Source organism: Panthera uncia, assembly GCF_023721935.1.
Source record: "Panthera uncia isolate 11264 chromosome C1 unlocalized genomic scaffold, Puncia_PCG_1.0 HiC_scaffold_3, whole genome shotgun sequence".
Lineage (NCBI taxonomy): Eukaryota > Metazoa > Chordata > Mammalia > Carnivora > Felidae > Panthera > Panthera uncia.
In genome coordinates, this window is record NW_026057584.1 from 317,934 (window position 1) to 335,463 (window position 17,530).

The window sequence follows — 17,530 nt, forward strand, 5'->3', positions numbered from 1 at the left end:
ATTTCTTCTCTACAGCTTGTTGAGAGTTTTATCACGAATGGGTGTTGAATTTTGTCAAATACTTCTTCCGTGTCTATCAAGGAGATGGTGTGATCTGTATTCTTTGCTCTGTTGGGGGCTGTGCCACGTCAACAGATTTGTGCACAGTGAACCATCCCAGAAATATCCCCTGACCTCCTCTTGAATTCAGTTGGCTATTATTTTGCTGAGGGGAGAAACATTGGAAAATACACGAATATGTATAAATTAAACAACACACTCTTCAACAAGCAATCATTCAAAGAAAAAATTGAAAGTGAAATTTAAAATGATCTTCAGAAATTAAAATGGAGACTTCTGCCAATCTTAATCTGCCATTAATCCTATTTAATGTAATTTTCTCTTCAAAATTGAACTTTAATCAACAATTTGCATTCAGTTTGAGTCTTTTTAATGTATTCTACTTTTTGCAAAAAAAATCCAACCATCTCTCTAGTTTGTTGAACATGTGGAATTCAGTCATAATAATTGTGTTAATTTCCTCATCTGTGAATTCTATCATCTGTATCATATCTGGATAACTTATTTGATGGATTTTTCTTTTTATGATTTGTCATAAATTCCTGCTTTTTTGTATATGTGCCTTTTTTTTTTTTTAACTGGATACTGGACCTGATGAATTTCTCCTTGTTGGACCTGGTGAATATCTCCTTGGGTATTTTGTGTTCCTTTATATATTCTTGAACTTTGGTCTAGAACAAGATTAAGGTACACAGAAAGAGTTTGATTGGTTTTAGTGGTCTTGCTTTTAAGATATTTTTAGAACAGGACTGGAGTTAATCTGGGATTAATTTTTTCCCACTACTGAGGCAAAAAAAAATTTAACTTCTGTATGAGATTCCTCCTGAATTTGGTGGCTTGCCCTCCGGCAACTATTGGGAACAGTAAGTACAGAACAGTGTCCCCAGTCCTGCAGGAGCCCTGGAGCTTAGTCCTAGCCCATATTCTGACCCCAGCCCTGACCTCAGCCCTGTGGGACACCATCCAGTCTTCTGAGTGACTCCCTCCCTGGCCTCAGGTACCTCTCCGCAGGTGTTGGCCAGTGCGGGGCTCACTGCTCCGGCGGGACCCTCAGTAGACCTACAGCGTTCATCTGGGGAGCAGAGTGACATTGCCCCCCACCCCCCACCGCCCAGCCTGCGTCGTGGCCTGAAAACTCTCCAGGCAGAAACCTGGGGCAGTGGTGGGCTTGGGTCATTATTTTCTCATAACCCAGGGGTGACTGCCATTAGTGTGCAAATGTCCAGTGCCTTCAGGACACTTGTTTCACATTTGTCTGGTTTTTGACGGTTATTTCCAAGGTGGGAGAGCAAATCCAAGGCTGGTTACTCCACTATTGCCATAAATGGACATCTGTTTTTTTATGTTAAAAAATTCTTACATTTTAGGTAATCATATCACTGTCTACCACATTACATCATTATTACAATAATATTGGTGTTCTCTAAGTCCCATTCTTTATTCTAATAAAACTAAAACATAAATTCCTATTAACTAACAAGGAATCGGTCTAGAATAAACATTAACCGAAGTCGTGTTTTTTAAATATTTTAGTGTTTTTTATTATCTCCCAACTGTGCCAAAGTTTCCATTTTTAAAGTGATACCTGTTCATAAAGGTTTCTGAGAAGTCGCAGTTTCTACCTCTTCCGTGAAGGTCTGGACCGTGTCCTGTACTTCTGTTCCAGGAGGGACGGCCACCAGGCAGAGAGGCTTCCTGGGGTGCATCCGCTCCTTGCAGCTCAACGGGCAGGCGCTGGACCTGGAGGGCAGGGCACAGGTGACCCCCGGGGTGGAGCCCGGCTGCCCCGGGCACTGCAGCACCTACGGGCACCTGTGTCACAACGGAGGGCGCTGCCAGGAGAGGCCGCGGGGGTTCTCCTGCGACTGCGAGTTGTCTGCTTTCTCAGGGCCCTTCTGCGCGCAAGGTGAGTGTGGGGGCGGGGGGAAGAGGGAGGGGGGAGTGCAGGGGGGAGGGGCGCCATGGGGGAGGGGCGCCGGGGGGGGGGGGGAAGGGGCAGGGGGGGCTGGGGGGGGGGGGGGGCGCCGGGGGGGGGGGGGATTGCAGGGGCAGGATTGGCTTGCATGGGGAAGGGCATGAGGGAGAGGGGCTATGCAGGGGGGAGGGGCACCTGGAAAGGAGAGAGCAGGGGCGGCTTAGGGGAGGGGAGGGGCGGCTTGCAGGGGTGTGTAAACACTGAACTAAACCTCTTCTGTGTAACCATTGACCAAAGTATTTCAGTTCCTAAATTCCTTTTATAAATCACTCTTTTACAGCCAATTTCATTTTATTAGGAAGAAATGGACTGTCCCCTTGAGAAGCCAGGGCCCCCTACTGTGAAATCTAACCTCTGCTCCAAGGTCCTCGAGGTTCTCATGAAATACGTGAAATACCATCTGTGCGACCTTAGTGCTACCGGATGCCTAAGCTCCCAGATGATATGTTGTCACAGGCCTGTCCTGTTTAGTCCAGTGTTACTCTGCGTGTCATTATTATTTCCAGTAGTAGCTTCCAGTCCTACAGGAAGAGTTTTCCTCCAAAAACGTATTTTATTGGCATAATAAATACATTTCCACTTTTATTAAGGTGGCTGAAATAGAGCCACTTAAAAACACTTGCTCCAAGGTCTATTGATGACCTCTTCCTACAATAAAAATGATGGAATATTTCTCAGTGTTTCTCACTCTGAGAGGTCACAAGCCATTCTTTGAAATGACAGAAAGAGCTAATTGTAGCATGTGCATAATTCTTGGGATGTGCTTATAAGTTTTCGCAGACACTCACAGAATCTAAATAAAGCCCATCGGCCTCAAAGTAAATCCCAATGCATCCATTCAGGAATCTGAGCTGTTGCTGCATTTTGACCTTAAAAACCGCCGGGTTTTGGAGTGCAAACGTGGAAACCAAATTAGATCGCTTCTTGATTTTCGGAAGAATTAACTGCCAGGCTGCGGTCAGAGCGCAGTCATAGCAGTGATGTTTGAAGACAGATCTGCGTGGTGTTTGGTATCCCCATTCCAGGACGCTCTGTACCTTCAGAGGTAAAATTCAACTTGAACTTGTAGTCACGTTGACTGACTCAGGTGGCCACACAAACCCACGGAGCCCCAGGGCAGGAGCGCCAAGGAAGGAACGCCAGGAAACCACAGAGCAGAGGGGCCCCCAGGTTTGCACGTGGTCTTTGGCCAAACCCTTGACGGACCCCCAAGTATGCAGACTCGGGACGACCTCGAGAGGCAGCGTCACTGCAGAGACACGAGGGACGCGTGACCGGGGAGACAGGGGTGGGGTGGGGGTGCAGGCCTGGTGCCCGCCCACTGGGACAAACGGCAAACAAGAACCAAGAGAATTAAGAACATTTGCAGTGAGCTGTCTACATTGTCCAGTTTTCAAAAAGTACCAAACGTGGAAGGAAAGAAGAAAGAAAGAAAGAAGAAAGAAGAAAGAAAGAGAATGAAGAAATTTTGCATACTCAGGGAAGAAATGTAGTGAATAAGAATGGACTCTGAGGGGGTCCATTTTGTTTTTGTTTCAGCAAAGACACAGAGTAGTGATTATAATACACTCAAAAGGGAGTAAAATTCAGAGAAACAAAGAAAATGGCCATCAACAAATAAACAGGTATGGAACTTCAAGAGGCCAATGAAAATCATATAAAAAACCGACTAGAATAGGGGCATCTGGGGGGCTCAGTTGGTTAGGCATCCAACTTGATTTCAGCTCATGTCATGATCTCAATGATTGTGACACCAAGCCCCACGTTGGGCTCAGCACTGACAGCGTGGAGCCTGCTTGAGATTCTCTCTCTCTCTCCTTCTGCCCCTGACCCACACGCATTCTCTCTTTCAAAATAATAAACTTTAAAAAACTGATAGGAATATTAGAATTACTGAAATTTAAAAAGTAATTATAACTAGATGGGCTCAACAGGAGAAAGAATCCATGACAATAAGACAATAAAAATCATTCATGGGGCACCTGGGTGGCTCAGTCGGTTGGGTGTCTGACTTCAGCTTAGGTCATGATCTCACGGCTGGTGAGTTCGAGCCCCGCGTCAGGCTCTGTGCTGACAGCTCGGAGCCTGGAGCCTGCTTCCGATTCTGTGTCTCCCTCTCTCTCTGCCCCTCCCCTGCTCATGCTCTGTCTCTCTCTGTATCAAAAATAAATAAAAGCATTAAAAATATATAAATAAATAAATAAATATTAAAGGTTCTGTGCTGACAGCTCAGAGCCTGGAACCTGCTTCAGATTCTGTGTCTCCCTCTCTCTCTCTGCTCCTCCCCCACTCATGCTCTCTCTCTCTCTCTCTCTCTCTCTCTCAAAAATAAATAAACATTAAAAAAATTTTTTTAATCATTCAGTTGGAGGAATAGAGAAAAAAGAAATGAAAAAATTTGAAGAGACTCAAAATCTTCTATGACAATATCAATGATTAAATACTTCAATTTTAAACAATTTATGAGTCAAAGAAGGGCTCATAAATGAAACTTAAAAATATTTTAATTGAAAATAAAAATATACCATATTAAAATTTGAGTTATACAACTAAAGCATAACTTAAAGGGAAATGTATGACTTTATGTAATTTAATAGAAAATAATACAGATATAAAATCACTTATATAAGTTTCCAATTTAGAAATATAAGGAATGACAAAATGAAATCCAAAGAAAGAGGAAGAAATAATAAAGATAAAGCAGAAACTAATGAAGTAAGAAATAGACGAAGAAGAAAATCAATGCAATCCTGAATGAAATAACTAGCATTATGTAACCACATTCAGTATAATCAAAAGCTAGTTCATAGAAGAGATAAATAAAACTGATAAATTTCTAACTAAATTCTCAAAAAAAAGAAAAGAGGACACAAACTATAAATATTAGAAATAAAAGATACCAAAGAAGATGTTACAAAAATTAAAGGTATAACAATAAAATATTATGAACAGCATTATGGCAGTAAAATCTAAGTTTCCCAACTTAGGTTAAATGGACACATTTTTTCAAAGACACAAATTACCAAACCAAAGCATAATAAATATAAAATCTCAATAACCTGTAACTACCACAGAAATTTAATTTCTAATTAAAGATCTATCCACCATGAAAATTCCAGGACCAGAAGGTATTCACTAGTAATTCCTACAGAAAAAGGTAATTCCAGTCTGATACACAGTCTAATTCTATTAGAGAATAGAAAGGAGGAGAGAACTTTTTCCAATGAAATTCATGAGCCTACTAATAATATGATACTAAAATCAAGCAGCCTTAACAAGAAGCAAAACAAACAAAAACTACAGGAATATACTTGTGAATACTGACACAAAAACACTTAATAAAATATTAACAAGTCAAATCAAAAATACAGAAAAAATATGAATAAGTGGGATTAGTCCAAAAGGTGCAATGCTGGTTTAATTTTGTATTAATCTCAAGGAAAGTCATTATATCAACTGAATAAAAGAGAAAAACACGTGTTTTGATATATACAGAAAACACATTTGACAAAATTCAGTATGAAATTAGGAATATGATGTAAGTTTCCAAACCCATTAAAGGATACCTAACATCCCGTATCACTAACATATTTAGTGGTGCGAGACAGAATATTTTCCCTCTGAGACTGAAGAAAGCAAAGATTTCTATCCCCATCACTTCTTTTAAATATGCTTGAGGTCTTAGCCACTGTAATAAGACAAGAAAAGAACATAAAGTTTGTACATATTAGAAAAAAGAAGTAAAACTTTCCTTAGTCTTAGAAGATATAATCATCTATAGCAAATATAGAGAATTTACAAAAACCTACTAGAATTAATGAAAGAGTTAAGTAAGGTCACAGAATACAAAGTCAATATACAAAATTCAACTTAATTTTTATGTACTATTATAAAGAACTGGGAAAAAATTATAAATAAAATTATATTTTCAATAGAATCCAAAAATATGAGATATTTATAGAGAATGGAACAAATAAATGTAATATGCCTACACTGAAAAATACTAAAAGAAACTAACATCTAAAGAAATGGATGAATATGCCATATTGCTGAACTGGATCACTCATTATTATTAGTGTATCATTTATGCCCAGAGTGATCTATGGACGCAGCACTCCAACCAAAATTTCAGCAGAATCACATGTTAATTCTAAATTTTACATGGAAATGCATAAGGCTTGAATTTCCAAAGTACTTTTTTTAAGATGTCTTAAAAAAATTTTTTTAATGTTCATTTATTTCTTTTTTTAAATGTTTTTTCACGTTTATTTATTTTTGAGACAGAGAGAGACAGAGCATGAACAGGGGAGGGGCAGAGAGAGAAGGAGACAGAGGATCTGAAGCAGGCTCCAGGCTCTGAGCTGTTAGCACAGAGCCCGACGCGGGGCTCGAACTCACGGACTGTGAGATCATGACCTGAGCCGAAGTCGGACGCTTAACCGACTGAGCTACCCAGGCGCCCCAATGTTCATTTATTTCTAAGAGAGAGACAGAGCATGAGTGGGAGAGGGGCAGAGAGAGAGGGAGACACAGAATCCGAAGCAGGCTCCAGGCTCTGAGCTGTCAGCACAAAGCCCGATGTGGGGCTTGAACTTACGACCTGTGAGATCATGCCCTGAACTGAAGTCGGAAGCTCAACCGACTGAGCCACCCAGGTGCCCCAAATTTCCAAAGTATTTTAAAGAATAAGTAATGGTGGGAAAAAATAGTGAATATTTGTATGTAAATGGAGAATGCATGTATATATATGTAACAACGCTTAACTCACACTGTATACAAATATTAACTTGAGGCAAAAAAATAAAGTAACAAAAACGTAATGTGTGATTTATATGAAATTCTAGAACACCCATCAATTTAGAGTAACAGAAAGCAAATCAGTGGTTGCCTGAGCGTGGGGCCTAAGGAAGAAACCAACTGCCGGGAAGCCCAAAGAGCAGAAGAAAATTGGAAATGTTCTGAATATTGACTGTGGTCATTCTTTCATGGGTGCACTCGTCTCCTAAAACTCTACAAATTCTACATTTTAAATGAGTGTGTTTATCGTCCTTAGTTATCCCTCATTGTGGTATTAAAAAGGTATTTTTCCCCTCCCGTATGGCTCTGTACCCATAGCCTCTAAGAGCCGTCTGAAGGTCCCCGTGGAGGCAAACGTTGCCTTAGAGGTTGACACCATGGGCGAGGAGGAAACAACTCTGAGGTGGTCCGGGAGTGGGTTTGTGAGACAGTGACGCAGTGGCCGTGCCAGCAGGTGTGCCCCTGCCGCAGCCGTGGCGATGCGTGGACACCCAGCGGCTACACCGCCCATGCCGCACCCCCATCCACACGCACACGAACTCGTGGAGCCTCATCTGATTATGTGGAATGCCAATGACACACTCTCATAAACCGACGAAGGAGGAGCTGGGACGGTTTCTGGCCTCCGCACGGCTCCCCTCTCTCAAATTCACAGCGAAACCCCCGGCACAGCTTTGCTTTTCCAGTAAAGTAAGCAACAAAATGGGCACGAGTGGACCCTTGCTGGTGGGCCTTTGGAGGGCAAGGGACCTTCCACCCCCGCCCTTCACCGCTGCTGGGCAAGACTGCTGCCTGCCGAGGAGAAGAGGCACCCTGAGCAAAACGTAGGAAGGAAAGAAGCTACCGGAGACGTCTGTGCCTCAATGGCCACGTTCGACTGAGGAAGCAGCAGATGTGGTTTTAACACTCGGACTTGAGGACTTTGCTGAAGCTGCGAGTAACCGTGCCGTTCATTTCTGATGTGTGAGCGCTTGCTACGTGGTTCTCTGCTCTCCCATCTGTTGACGTGTTGTGAAAACGAAAACACTTCAAATGTCCACAGGTATACCTAAAATTAGTCCTTAATCTCTCATAACTTCAAAATGTGCTTCTCATTTCAGAGATTTCTGCACACTTTGGAACTGGGTCCTCAGTGACTTACAGTTTTCATGAGTTTTATCCATTAAGTACAAACTCCAGTCCCCTCGCTGCTTCATTTCACGGGGACATGACATTAGCTGGAGAGACGATCACATTCAGCTTCCAAACAGTGCGAACCCCAAGCCTGCTGCTCTACGTGGACTCCTTCTACAAGGAATACCTTTCTGTTATCCTGGCCAAAAATGGTGAGTCTCGTTTGGGCGTTACAAACATAAACTGTAGTCGTTAGAACCGTACGTATGAGGTATTCACTCAGTGGTCAAGCCTCTCAAGCTACAGACGAGGAGAAACTTGCCTACTCCGCAAATACCGTTTTGTGTTATTTTGCTTTGCTTTCCAGGACTCCGGAAATATTGTTCCAAATGTGTCATTTCAGTAATTGTATTAGGAAGCTTCTAAAAAAATCAGTGATGAATTTGCATATCTCAGGTAAACAGGAATGTCACCACTGGGAGCTCCTTCTTGGGAGGGTGATGTGTCTAGCTATGTGTGGAAAACGTTTTCTCCTCCTTCCAAGCAAAGGGAAGAATTAAGGTGGGTGCTAACACAGGAAGGTCATGCCACAGTGACTGCCCACTGGGTAAACCTTGGGTCTTCCTCTGTCCGTGGGTCTGAAGTCCGGTATCTCGTATCCACTTGAAAACGAAAGGTTTACAACCATCAGCCAACAGCGATGCTTCCAGCGGACAAAGAGGGTAGGGCTTTAGGCGTCCCAAATGGAAAGCCAGGGTGCCAGTTCAGTATCTGGGAAAACTTGCGAAAGGTTCTGGCTGACAGGATTTTGGCCCAGCCCATGTGACAGGGAGAAGGCGCGGCCGAGCCGAGCCACGGGGATGTGCGGGGAACTCGTGTCACAAAGAACCATTACCGTATTCCACTCCCGCAGCCCCTCATGCATGCAGATTTTGGAAATAAGACCTCCAGGGTGTGCATAAACAAATACATTTGTCTATATGAAAACAAAATAAACAGCACTGCCAGTCATTTGAAGTGTGGCCCCAGGGTCTTAACAGCCGAGGTATATACGAAGGAGGTTAAGGAGGAAATGTTAGTTGCAGGCGTAAGTTGCAAACTGCCTGAATGCAGGAGTGTTTCACTGTCACATCGGAGGGGGAGGGGCCCCGGGGGCGCACGGTGGACCCCCGGACCGCGATGAAGCGAGGGGAACGCGCTGCAGGGGCGCATCTGCTGGAGACTCACGCCCCTCTGCTCGGCAGTTACCACCTGCAGCCTCACCACCTGAACCACCTCCCAGGCCCGCGGCTCCCCAACAGCCGCTGGCGGCACAGCCGTTCCCAGGACCAGCCGCTCTCTCCTGCTAATTCCCGCCTCTCCGAATTTGGGAAATACAGCCAAAGAAGGTGAAACTAGAAACATAGAGAGGTTTCAGCGTTTCAGGAGGGCTCAGGCTCAGCATTTCTTAACGTTCTTTTTGCAAAGACGGAGTGGACCTCAGGCACTAGCATGTCTTTGAGGTGGGTGTTTTCTTTTAGGGAATTAAGAAGTGTGGGGAAGGGAGGTCCTATTCACAGCTTTTATCTTGAGTTTAAAAGGGTGTGATCAGCGTGGAGAGCGGCCGGCGCTTCACATGAACTGTGCTGACTAGATTCAAGGAGTAAAATGTTGCTCCTAGGAACAACGGAATGCTAATCACTTCTCTGGAATATGGAGAGGGAGTTTTTAAAACGTTTTGTTGTTTAAAAATGTTACTCTTTCTCTTTTAGGGAGTTTGCAGATTAGGTACAAGCTAGATGTCCATCAGGACCTTGACGTTTTTAACTTTCACTTCAAAAACATGGCGGACGGGCGTCTTCACCACATGAAGATTAATAGGGAGGGAGGAGTGGTCTTTGTAGAGGTAAGCACATAGTCAGACGAACACTAATTAACACCCTAATTTCCTGGTATGTTTTGATAATGAAGCGTATAACAAAGGTCCCTTTTCCATGTTAATCTCCCATGTGATGCGGACAAGAAATACAGTCCAGGATTTTTATTTGTTTAAAAATGGGAATCTGCCAGATACAGTATAAAATTTAACTACTTAAACTTTCCCTCATTTACTTTTTCTTTTAATCTTTATTTTTGAGAGAGAGAGACAGAGAGAGACAGCATGAGCAGGGGAGGGGCAGAGAGAGAAGGAGACACAGAATCCGAGCAGGCTTCAAGCTCTGAGCTGTCAGCACGGAGCCCGACACGGGGCTCGAACCCATCAATGGCGAGATCATGACCTGAGCCGAAGTCGGATGTTTAACCGACTGAGCCACCCACGTGCCCCAATCCCTCATTTACTTTAATTGACTTACTATGAAATGTTGTCTGTGCTGTCATGGTGATTACAAGTGGAATTTTTGTAAATGATTCTCCAGGGAGAATCCATAAGAGTACAAATGTTAGGACAATTTAAGGATATGACTTATATAAAATACAATCGTGGTTAAGACTTGCATCACTAACAAAATCGGCCCGAGTCATGGTAGAGTAGGGGAAGTTACGCACTGTCAGCACTTTGGCGGGTTTGCTCTCTGCCTGGAGGACGCTCCTTTGGCTTCTGCTCCTTAGGTTTCATTTGGGAAAAGTAAAGGTAAAAGCTGTGGACTTGTGCATCTTTTTGTGTGTTCTGCCAAGTACAGATCATTCATGTGTGTCAGGAGGCACTAAGGACCGTGCAGAGCCAGAGGGCAGGGGCTGGGTGCGGGCAGAGGGGGTCGGGAAGTTGTCATGAACTAAGGCTCCCCGTGGGTCGACGAGCTTCTCAGCCTGCGGTCCTGCCATCAGGCGTGGCGCTCCATCCCTTCCTGTGGGTCGTTGCCATTTCACACCCTCCCTTCGCTTACCGCCGCGTCCCTGGCAGCTGACAAATGTGTTGGTGTCTGCTTCTCGTGGGGCAGGTGGACCAGAAAGCCCGGAGCCCGGTGACCCTGTCCTCCGGCACAGAATTCAACGCCATCAAGTCCCTTGTGCTGGGCAAGATCTCAGGTAAGTGTCCCCCACCGGTGCCCCTAACACAACGGTCTATGTTCAGTAGACCGTTCATGCCGATCAAGGCGGAAACCTGCCGAGGTGTCGGTGCGCCCATAATCCTGCGAACGCTCTTCCCACAGACAGGCACGTGCACACCACACCACGGAGCCCTGGGCCCCCGCTCTGCCGTTGGCACGAGGGCTGCACGAGTCTCTGACCTCAAAGAACGGGGTGCAGACACGCGGGGCTCACGCATTACAGACTGACAGCTGCAGACCCAGAAAGCCACCCTGGCGGCACGGGAGGGGCAGTTGCTCCTGCCGGGCAACCCCGCCCGCGAGGGCAGTTTCCCACAGGACCCCCTCTCTTGGGCCACAGCCTGGGCGTCAGTGCAGAGCGGGGGCATCTCGGGGTCGTGGGCCCGCTTTCGTTCCCCCCTCGTCCCCAAGTACTGAAGTGAAAGCAGGAGGTCTTAGGAAGGCCTTTCGGTTACAAACAGACTGTAGGCATCATGGGCTCCAGGCCTTACTTTGGGGAGAGCGCTCTCGAGGTTTGCTTCCTGTCACTGGGATATTTATCCAAGGGGATGACTTTTTAATCTCTCCCTTTGTTGTATCTGTATTCCTGGGGCTTTCACATTTTCCGCGAACGAAAGCTCAACATCCTGAGCATGCACGGGTACACACGGGCGGACGGTAGAAATATAAATCTCAGGAAAAGCTGGGTTTTTAACTCGGTGTTAATGTGTTTTCAAACACAGTCGGTGTTGGGCCTTAAAAGTACACGTTCCCATTATTCAGTCAACGCGGAAAATGTTGTGACTTGTAATGTCCTACCCGGTTCTTTCACTGAATAGAAGAAAAATAATATATCAAAAGTGCTACTGATATATTTCAAGTTTAATTGAAAATTCAAACTGGGCTTGATAGATCGATAGGAAGAGCCTGTTTGGATATTTCATACAAGTTATTTTTCAGTTAAACTTGCGATACATGAGAAAGCAAATTTTATAAAAATGCACATATACTTTATACATACCTATAAAACTGACTTTGAAGGTAAACCTGTGATAGCAAAGTTGATTAAAATGACCACTGGTTACACCACTGATGCCCACTGGCTGTGAGTTCAGCTGCGTCCACACCCAGGGAACACGAACGGGGCTCCCGTGGGAGAACACGGCAGCCACAGGAGAGTCACTGTTTTTCATCCCAAACCCACAGTCTGAGATCCCGACTACCTCAGGGTGTCCCGGGCGGTCAGCACACATCAAGGCCCGTGCCCTGGGGTGGCTCCGCCCTGGCGGGAGGGGTCGTGTACGGAAAGTGTGGAGGGCAGCATACACTCTGCAGAGGAAGTGACATGTGGACAAACCCCGAGGAAGGGAGGCTCACCCGTAGCTTCGGGCAGGACACGACGGAGCAGTGGGCTCCAGGAACAGGGCGGGAGTACAGCCACATAGGCGTGTGGGTACCACAGTCCCAGGACTGACTTTATCCCAAGAAATGTGGCCTCTGCTGAGCGCTCGGTCTCCCAGCTGGGCAAGGGAGACAGGCCTGTGGAGGTGCCAACTGGTCCCTACACAGGGCACAAGGGTGGGGGGAGGTGGGGGGGAGGTGCAGGGAAGCAGGGGGAGAGGTAGGGGGAGGCGGGGGGAAGGGTAGGGGGGAGGCAGGGTGACCCCCAGAAGTGGGTCCAGGTGAGGCCCAGCTCTGTGCCTGCTGGGCCTGGGGTGTCCACCGGATGCCGGCTCCTAAGCCAGGTCTCGAGTGTGGTGAGGTCGGGTGGGGACACGCGGTCGCTGGTGGCGATGCGGGTCCTTTGCCACAGAGCTCAGAGGCGAGACTGGGTGGTGCATCTTCAGCACATGTGGACTTTTGTTTTCTCCCTAAAACAGTATGTGTGTTACTCCATGTTTAAAGCCATGGTACAGGTTTGTTTTTGATCCTAAGCAACCGAAACCCCCTGGAGTGCCCCAGCCTCTCCTGCTCACAAGCCGGGCCTTCTGGACAAGGGGGACCCCGGCGAAACGGAGGTGGAGGGGAGCCTGTGCCGTCAGAGAAACCGAGTCAGGCAGGCCCGACCCTGACTCTCTTACGCTCTTCCCTCTGCCCCCGTGGGTGTTTACAGTTTGCACCGAAACGAAGTGAGCCATGGATAATCCCTGACATGTCCAGGTTGAGACCTTGGGCCCGCTTCCTTTTCGTTGGATTGCTGCTTTCCAGGCTCGGAGGTCAGGAGGCTTTCCCAGTGAGTCGGGCCATCATTCGTGGAGAGAACGCGTGTTGACAAAGTGCTTCTGTTCCGTAAATTACAGCAGCTGCCGTGGCAGACAGAGGATAAAAGTAACAAATTCCTGTCCTCGAAGACTCCACAGCTAAGCTCAACAGGAAATATGCACATAAATAATTTAACAAAGTTAAAACCATTAAGCAGTATTTAAAAAACCCCAACAAGAGAATGTTTTTAAAAATACACCTTATGTTAGGGGAGCCTGGGGGGGCTCAGTCGGTTGAGCGTCTGACTTCGGTTCAGGATATGATCTCACGGTTCGTGAGTTCGAGCCCCGAGTCAGGCTCTGTGCTGACAGCTTGGAGCCTGGAGCCTGTTTCGGATTCTGTGTCTCCCCCTCTCTCTGCCCCTCCCCTGCTCATGCTCTGTCCCTCTCTCTCTCTCAAAAATAAACATTAAAAATTTTTTTAAATACACCTTACGTTCAATGCAATGTTGAAGTCACTCACAAAAAGGCCGTGTGACATAACGTGCAGAGCGTTGTCTAGCAAAGCAGAGAAACGGCCCCGTCTAGGCAGTGAAGAATGCAAGTAGATAATCTGTCCCCTTCAGGGAAACGGGTAAAGGCCACAGTGGGGGACGGAGCATACTGACGCTTCCACACGAACTGTGTACCCATCGGCACGTTATTCAGACTCTAGAAGGAAGGTTGAAGTTCAGGCCCAGCAGTAGAGTTTACAGCTGAATCAACCGGGATTCATTTACTATATGCATGAGGACATCGATTTTAACCAAGGTCTAATGACACTGTCCACGTTTTGATGGCTCTATTTTAACATTTGCCCAAAGCCCAACAAAACTTCCAGACCATTTTGCAAGCCCAAGAACACTGACCCTCATGTTGGGGTAGGGCCGTGCATGATGGGCCTCACTCCCTGAGCCAAGGACACTGCTGCGAGGGGCCCATTCCTGAGGGACACATCCAACACCGAGGTTAGAAGCCAGCATTTCTCCTGGGAGCCCGGCGTTTCCCCCCTTCCCTCCCCAGCACTCCGTGAGCATCTCCAGTGCGGATTTTAGCTGCACAGCGTCCCCCCTGGAAACCCCTTCTGGGCGTGTGTGGGGCCAGCGAGCACAGGGCACTCCAGACACAACCATCCAGTGTCCTCACTGGTAACATGCACGTGTAACTGTTACCTCTCTGACGGCCTCAGCTGCTGACCCTGCCCTGGTCGTTCTCTCAGCCACGCCGTTGTTTCAGAGTAAGATGCCTTTAAAAGTAAACGCTTTAGAACTCAGATTTTGTAGCTTTGACTGTGATCAAAAATGCATGCCTGATGTAGGGAAGCTTTGAAAACACCCTCCCTCAATCAGACCAGTGTAGCCTCCTGTTAAGTCGGTGACGCTGAGATTGTATAATCAGGATTCTGTCCATTCTGAGTTTTATGGGCCATAAAGCAAAGGAGCAAAAATGAGCCCAAACAAGCAAGAGACACTCTTCCAAAGCCAGGACAGTCTTCCGCTGTTAGGTTGAAGCGATAGGAAGACGTGGTCTACGGCCATCAGAGCACAGAGCGGTCGCACTCCAAGCCCAGCCACCCCAGCGAGCAGAGGGGTTTCCACGTGGCGTGTGGCCCCGTGAGAAGGTGCTGACCCTGCCTCCTCCGCCATCCGTGGGAAGACGGCGTGGAGCCTGCATCCCACAGGCCACGGACGACTCTGCCCCGTGCTGTTAGCTCGTGTGGAAGAAGCCTCGTGGGGAGGAAGCCCTAGGATGTGGAGCCCAGGAGGGCGGAGATGCCAGCCTGCCCCCACCATCTCCCAGGCTCCTCGTCCCAAATGGGAGCCCACACTCACGTACCTGCTGGCGTGCGGCCAAGGCCCAGCTACTCGTCCTCTCTTTGCTCTGGTGACAAATCTTTAAAATGGGATAATCGGGACAGCCACATCTCTCAGAACAGGGACATGTACTTCTATGTGGTATCCAAATTTTCACAAAGTAAAAATGGGTAGATTATTTCTAAGTTTCTTCTCAAATTTAAAATCCTATAATATAAGCGGAGCCCCTGGGTGGCTCAGTCGCTTGAGTGGTCTCGGCTCAGGTCATGATGTCACGGTTCGTGAGTTCAAGCCCCACGTCGGGCTCCACGCTGGCAGCTCAGAGCCTGCTGGGGATTCTCTCTCTCTGCCCCTCCCCCTCAAAGAAAATAAATAAACCTTAAGAAAAATATCCTATAATTTAAGCAATTAGCCATTAAGAGAGATAACAGACGCCGAGAGTTCTTTGAAATTGTAAGTCAGACTGTGTGCTTACAATCTCTGGAGTTTTACGGCTCCAAATACAGAAAATCAGATGCTTTCCGGACATCTCCGTTTAACCGTACATCTGTGAGGACATCGTATGTCTCAAACCCATGAAGTAGGACATACACAGAGGAAAGTGTGATATTCTCAATGCACAGCTGGGAGAATTCTGAGAACACAGTTTGACCACAAAGAGAACGTGAGCAGTGCCCAGAAACCCCGAGGTGCCGACCCAGGGCAGTGCAGACAACCCACGCCCGCCTGCAGACCTCACGCGGGAGGGTGGCTCCGTGAGCGTCCTTTCCCTTCCGCTTTGATGCCTGTGAGCTGAACCACTCGCTCCTGCCTCCTGATCATTCCTCGGCTGAGGGGTGCAGGAAGCCCAGCGAGGTGACCCCAGAGCTCCGCCGCTGGCCCCAGGTCCTCCCAGAGCACGGGGACACTCTGCACACGAGTGTCCTGTCCTGGAACCTGGTTGCTCTTCCAGACGTTTTCCTCGAGGATGTGCTCTTGGAAAGAGCAGAAGCTTTCACGGAACACACAACTCACACTAGTTGATAAGTAGGAAAAATCTACCTTAAGATCTAAGTGACTTGGCAGTGTTCATAACCTGAGATTTCAGAAATTTGAGTTTGTGTCAAGAATTGGATTCAGAGTTTGTTCTTAAAGGAGGAAGGATTTTTACAATAGCAACATTTCAAACAACGCAGCCGGTCCTGAAAGTCACGGGGCAGACGAAAGGCCCGTGGCCCCACCCCCAGGCCACAGCCCCGACTCTGGTGGGCGATCACCACCCCCCGCTCCCCCACCACCCTCCCTGGGGCCCTCCCCCACCACCCCTGTGGTCCGCCTGGGCTCGGAGAGCAGACGACACAGGACGGCCACCAGAGCCTTGCGCTGAGCCCCTCCGCATATGCATATGCTCGTACAACAGGTGTTCGCACCTGTGAAAGACACCCATTCAGGATGGGAGAAGGGTTACACTAAAGAAAACACTCATGGTACGTCTCCAGGCATTTGTGGCACAAGACTTAGGTCACCCTGGCGAGCAGGCAGGCGGGGTGGGGACGAACCGACTCCTGGGGGAGGGAACCCAGGCCAGCACCAAGAAGCCACGGGGCCAGAACCTGCCTGCCTGCCTGCCTGCCTCCCGGGGTCGCTTGGAAAAGGCCTGGCTGTGGACCCGGGGACCCTGGGGGCCCCGACCTTGTGTCTCCAGGGACCCGGCAGGATGCACCTGAGAGCACAGCAGAGGTGCCTGAAGATCTTAGGGGTGACCCTGCCGGCCGGGGAGTTCACAGGCTGGGCAGCGTCCACACCCAAGGGGCTCAGACAGGAGAGAGAAGACAGAAACCTCCCTCCACAGTCCCTGCAAAATAGAGCTGTTCGGGGGGAGGGGCAAGGCTTCCGCCACGTGACAGGCTTAGGTGTGACTCAGAGAAGTCGTGGGAAGTCCAGCCGCAGGGTCAGTAATGACCCCAAGGACAGGACAGTCCCTGCTGATGCTGGAATTCAGGTAGAAATACACAAAACCACGGGCCAAAACCACAGAGATGACGGGGGATCCCAGGGAAGTGATGTGGAGAGAGAGCCACCTACCAACAGGAGAGCATCTCCTCGAGCTGCAGCGAAACCGTGTCCCGGGTTCAAGGGATCCCAGCGCTGGCGCGGCCTCGGTCGTGAAACACAAAGCCCACATCCATGGAGAAGCCACACGGAGAACGAGCCGCCTCCTTTTGAGCGATGCGCCAGCGCAGGTCCTGGACCCGAGGAAGCCGCGGCCCCCAGGGAAGACCGTGGAGAATAGTCCAGATCAGTGATCAATAAATCGAATGGGCGCAGACAGAGAGGGGAGGGGGCACAGCCGAGCAGGGACCCCTGGATAAGAACACACTGCTCGGAAACATGAGCTACACAGTGTTCCTTGTGCCCCTACTGCACCCCCCACCCGTGCCCCACAAATGTGCCACTAACCACACCCCCACCTGCGGCCCACAAATGTGCCACTAACCACACCCCCCACCCGCACCCCACAAATGTGCCACTAACACACCCCCC

The 17,530-nt window shown here is 48.0% G+C and overlaps 1 protein-coding gene across 1 annotated transcript in view; it reads left to right on the top strand.

The window, feature by feature from the left end:
* Positions 1-17,530, top strand: part of LOC125910904 (contactin-associated protein-like 4) — a 132,926-nt gene that overhangs the window by 111,759 nt on the left and 3,637 nt on the right. The window contains exons 18-21 of the mRNA XM_049614444.1: positions 1,727-1,966; positions 7,933-8,157; positions 9,697-9,830; positions 10,864-10,955. Of these exons, the coding sequence (XP_049470401.1) occupies positions 1,727-1,966; positions 7,933-8,157; positions 9,697-9,830; positions 10,864-10,955 (691 nt within the window). The remainder of the gene's footprint in view (positions 1-1,726; positions 1,967-7,932; positions 8,158-9,696; positions 9,831-10,863; positions 10,956-17,530) is intronic.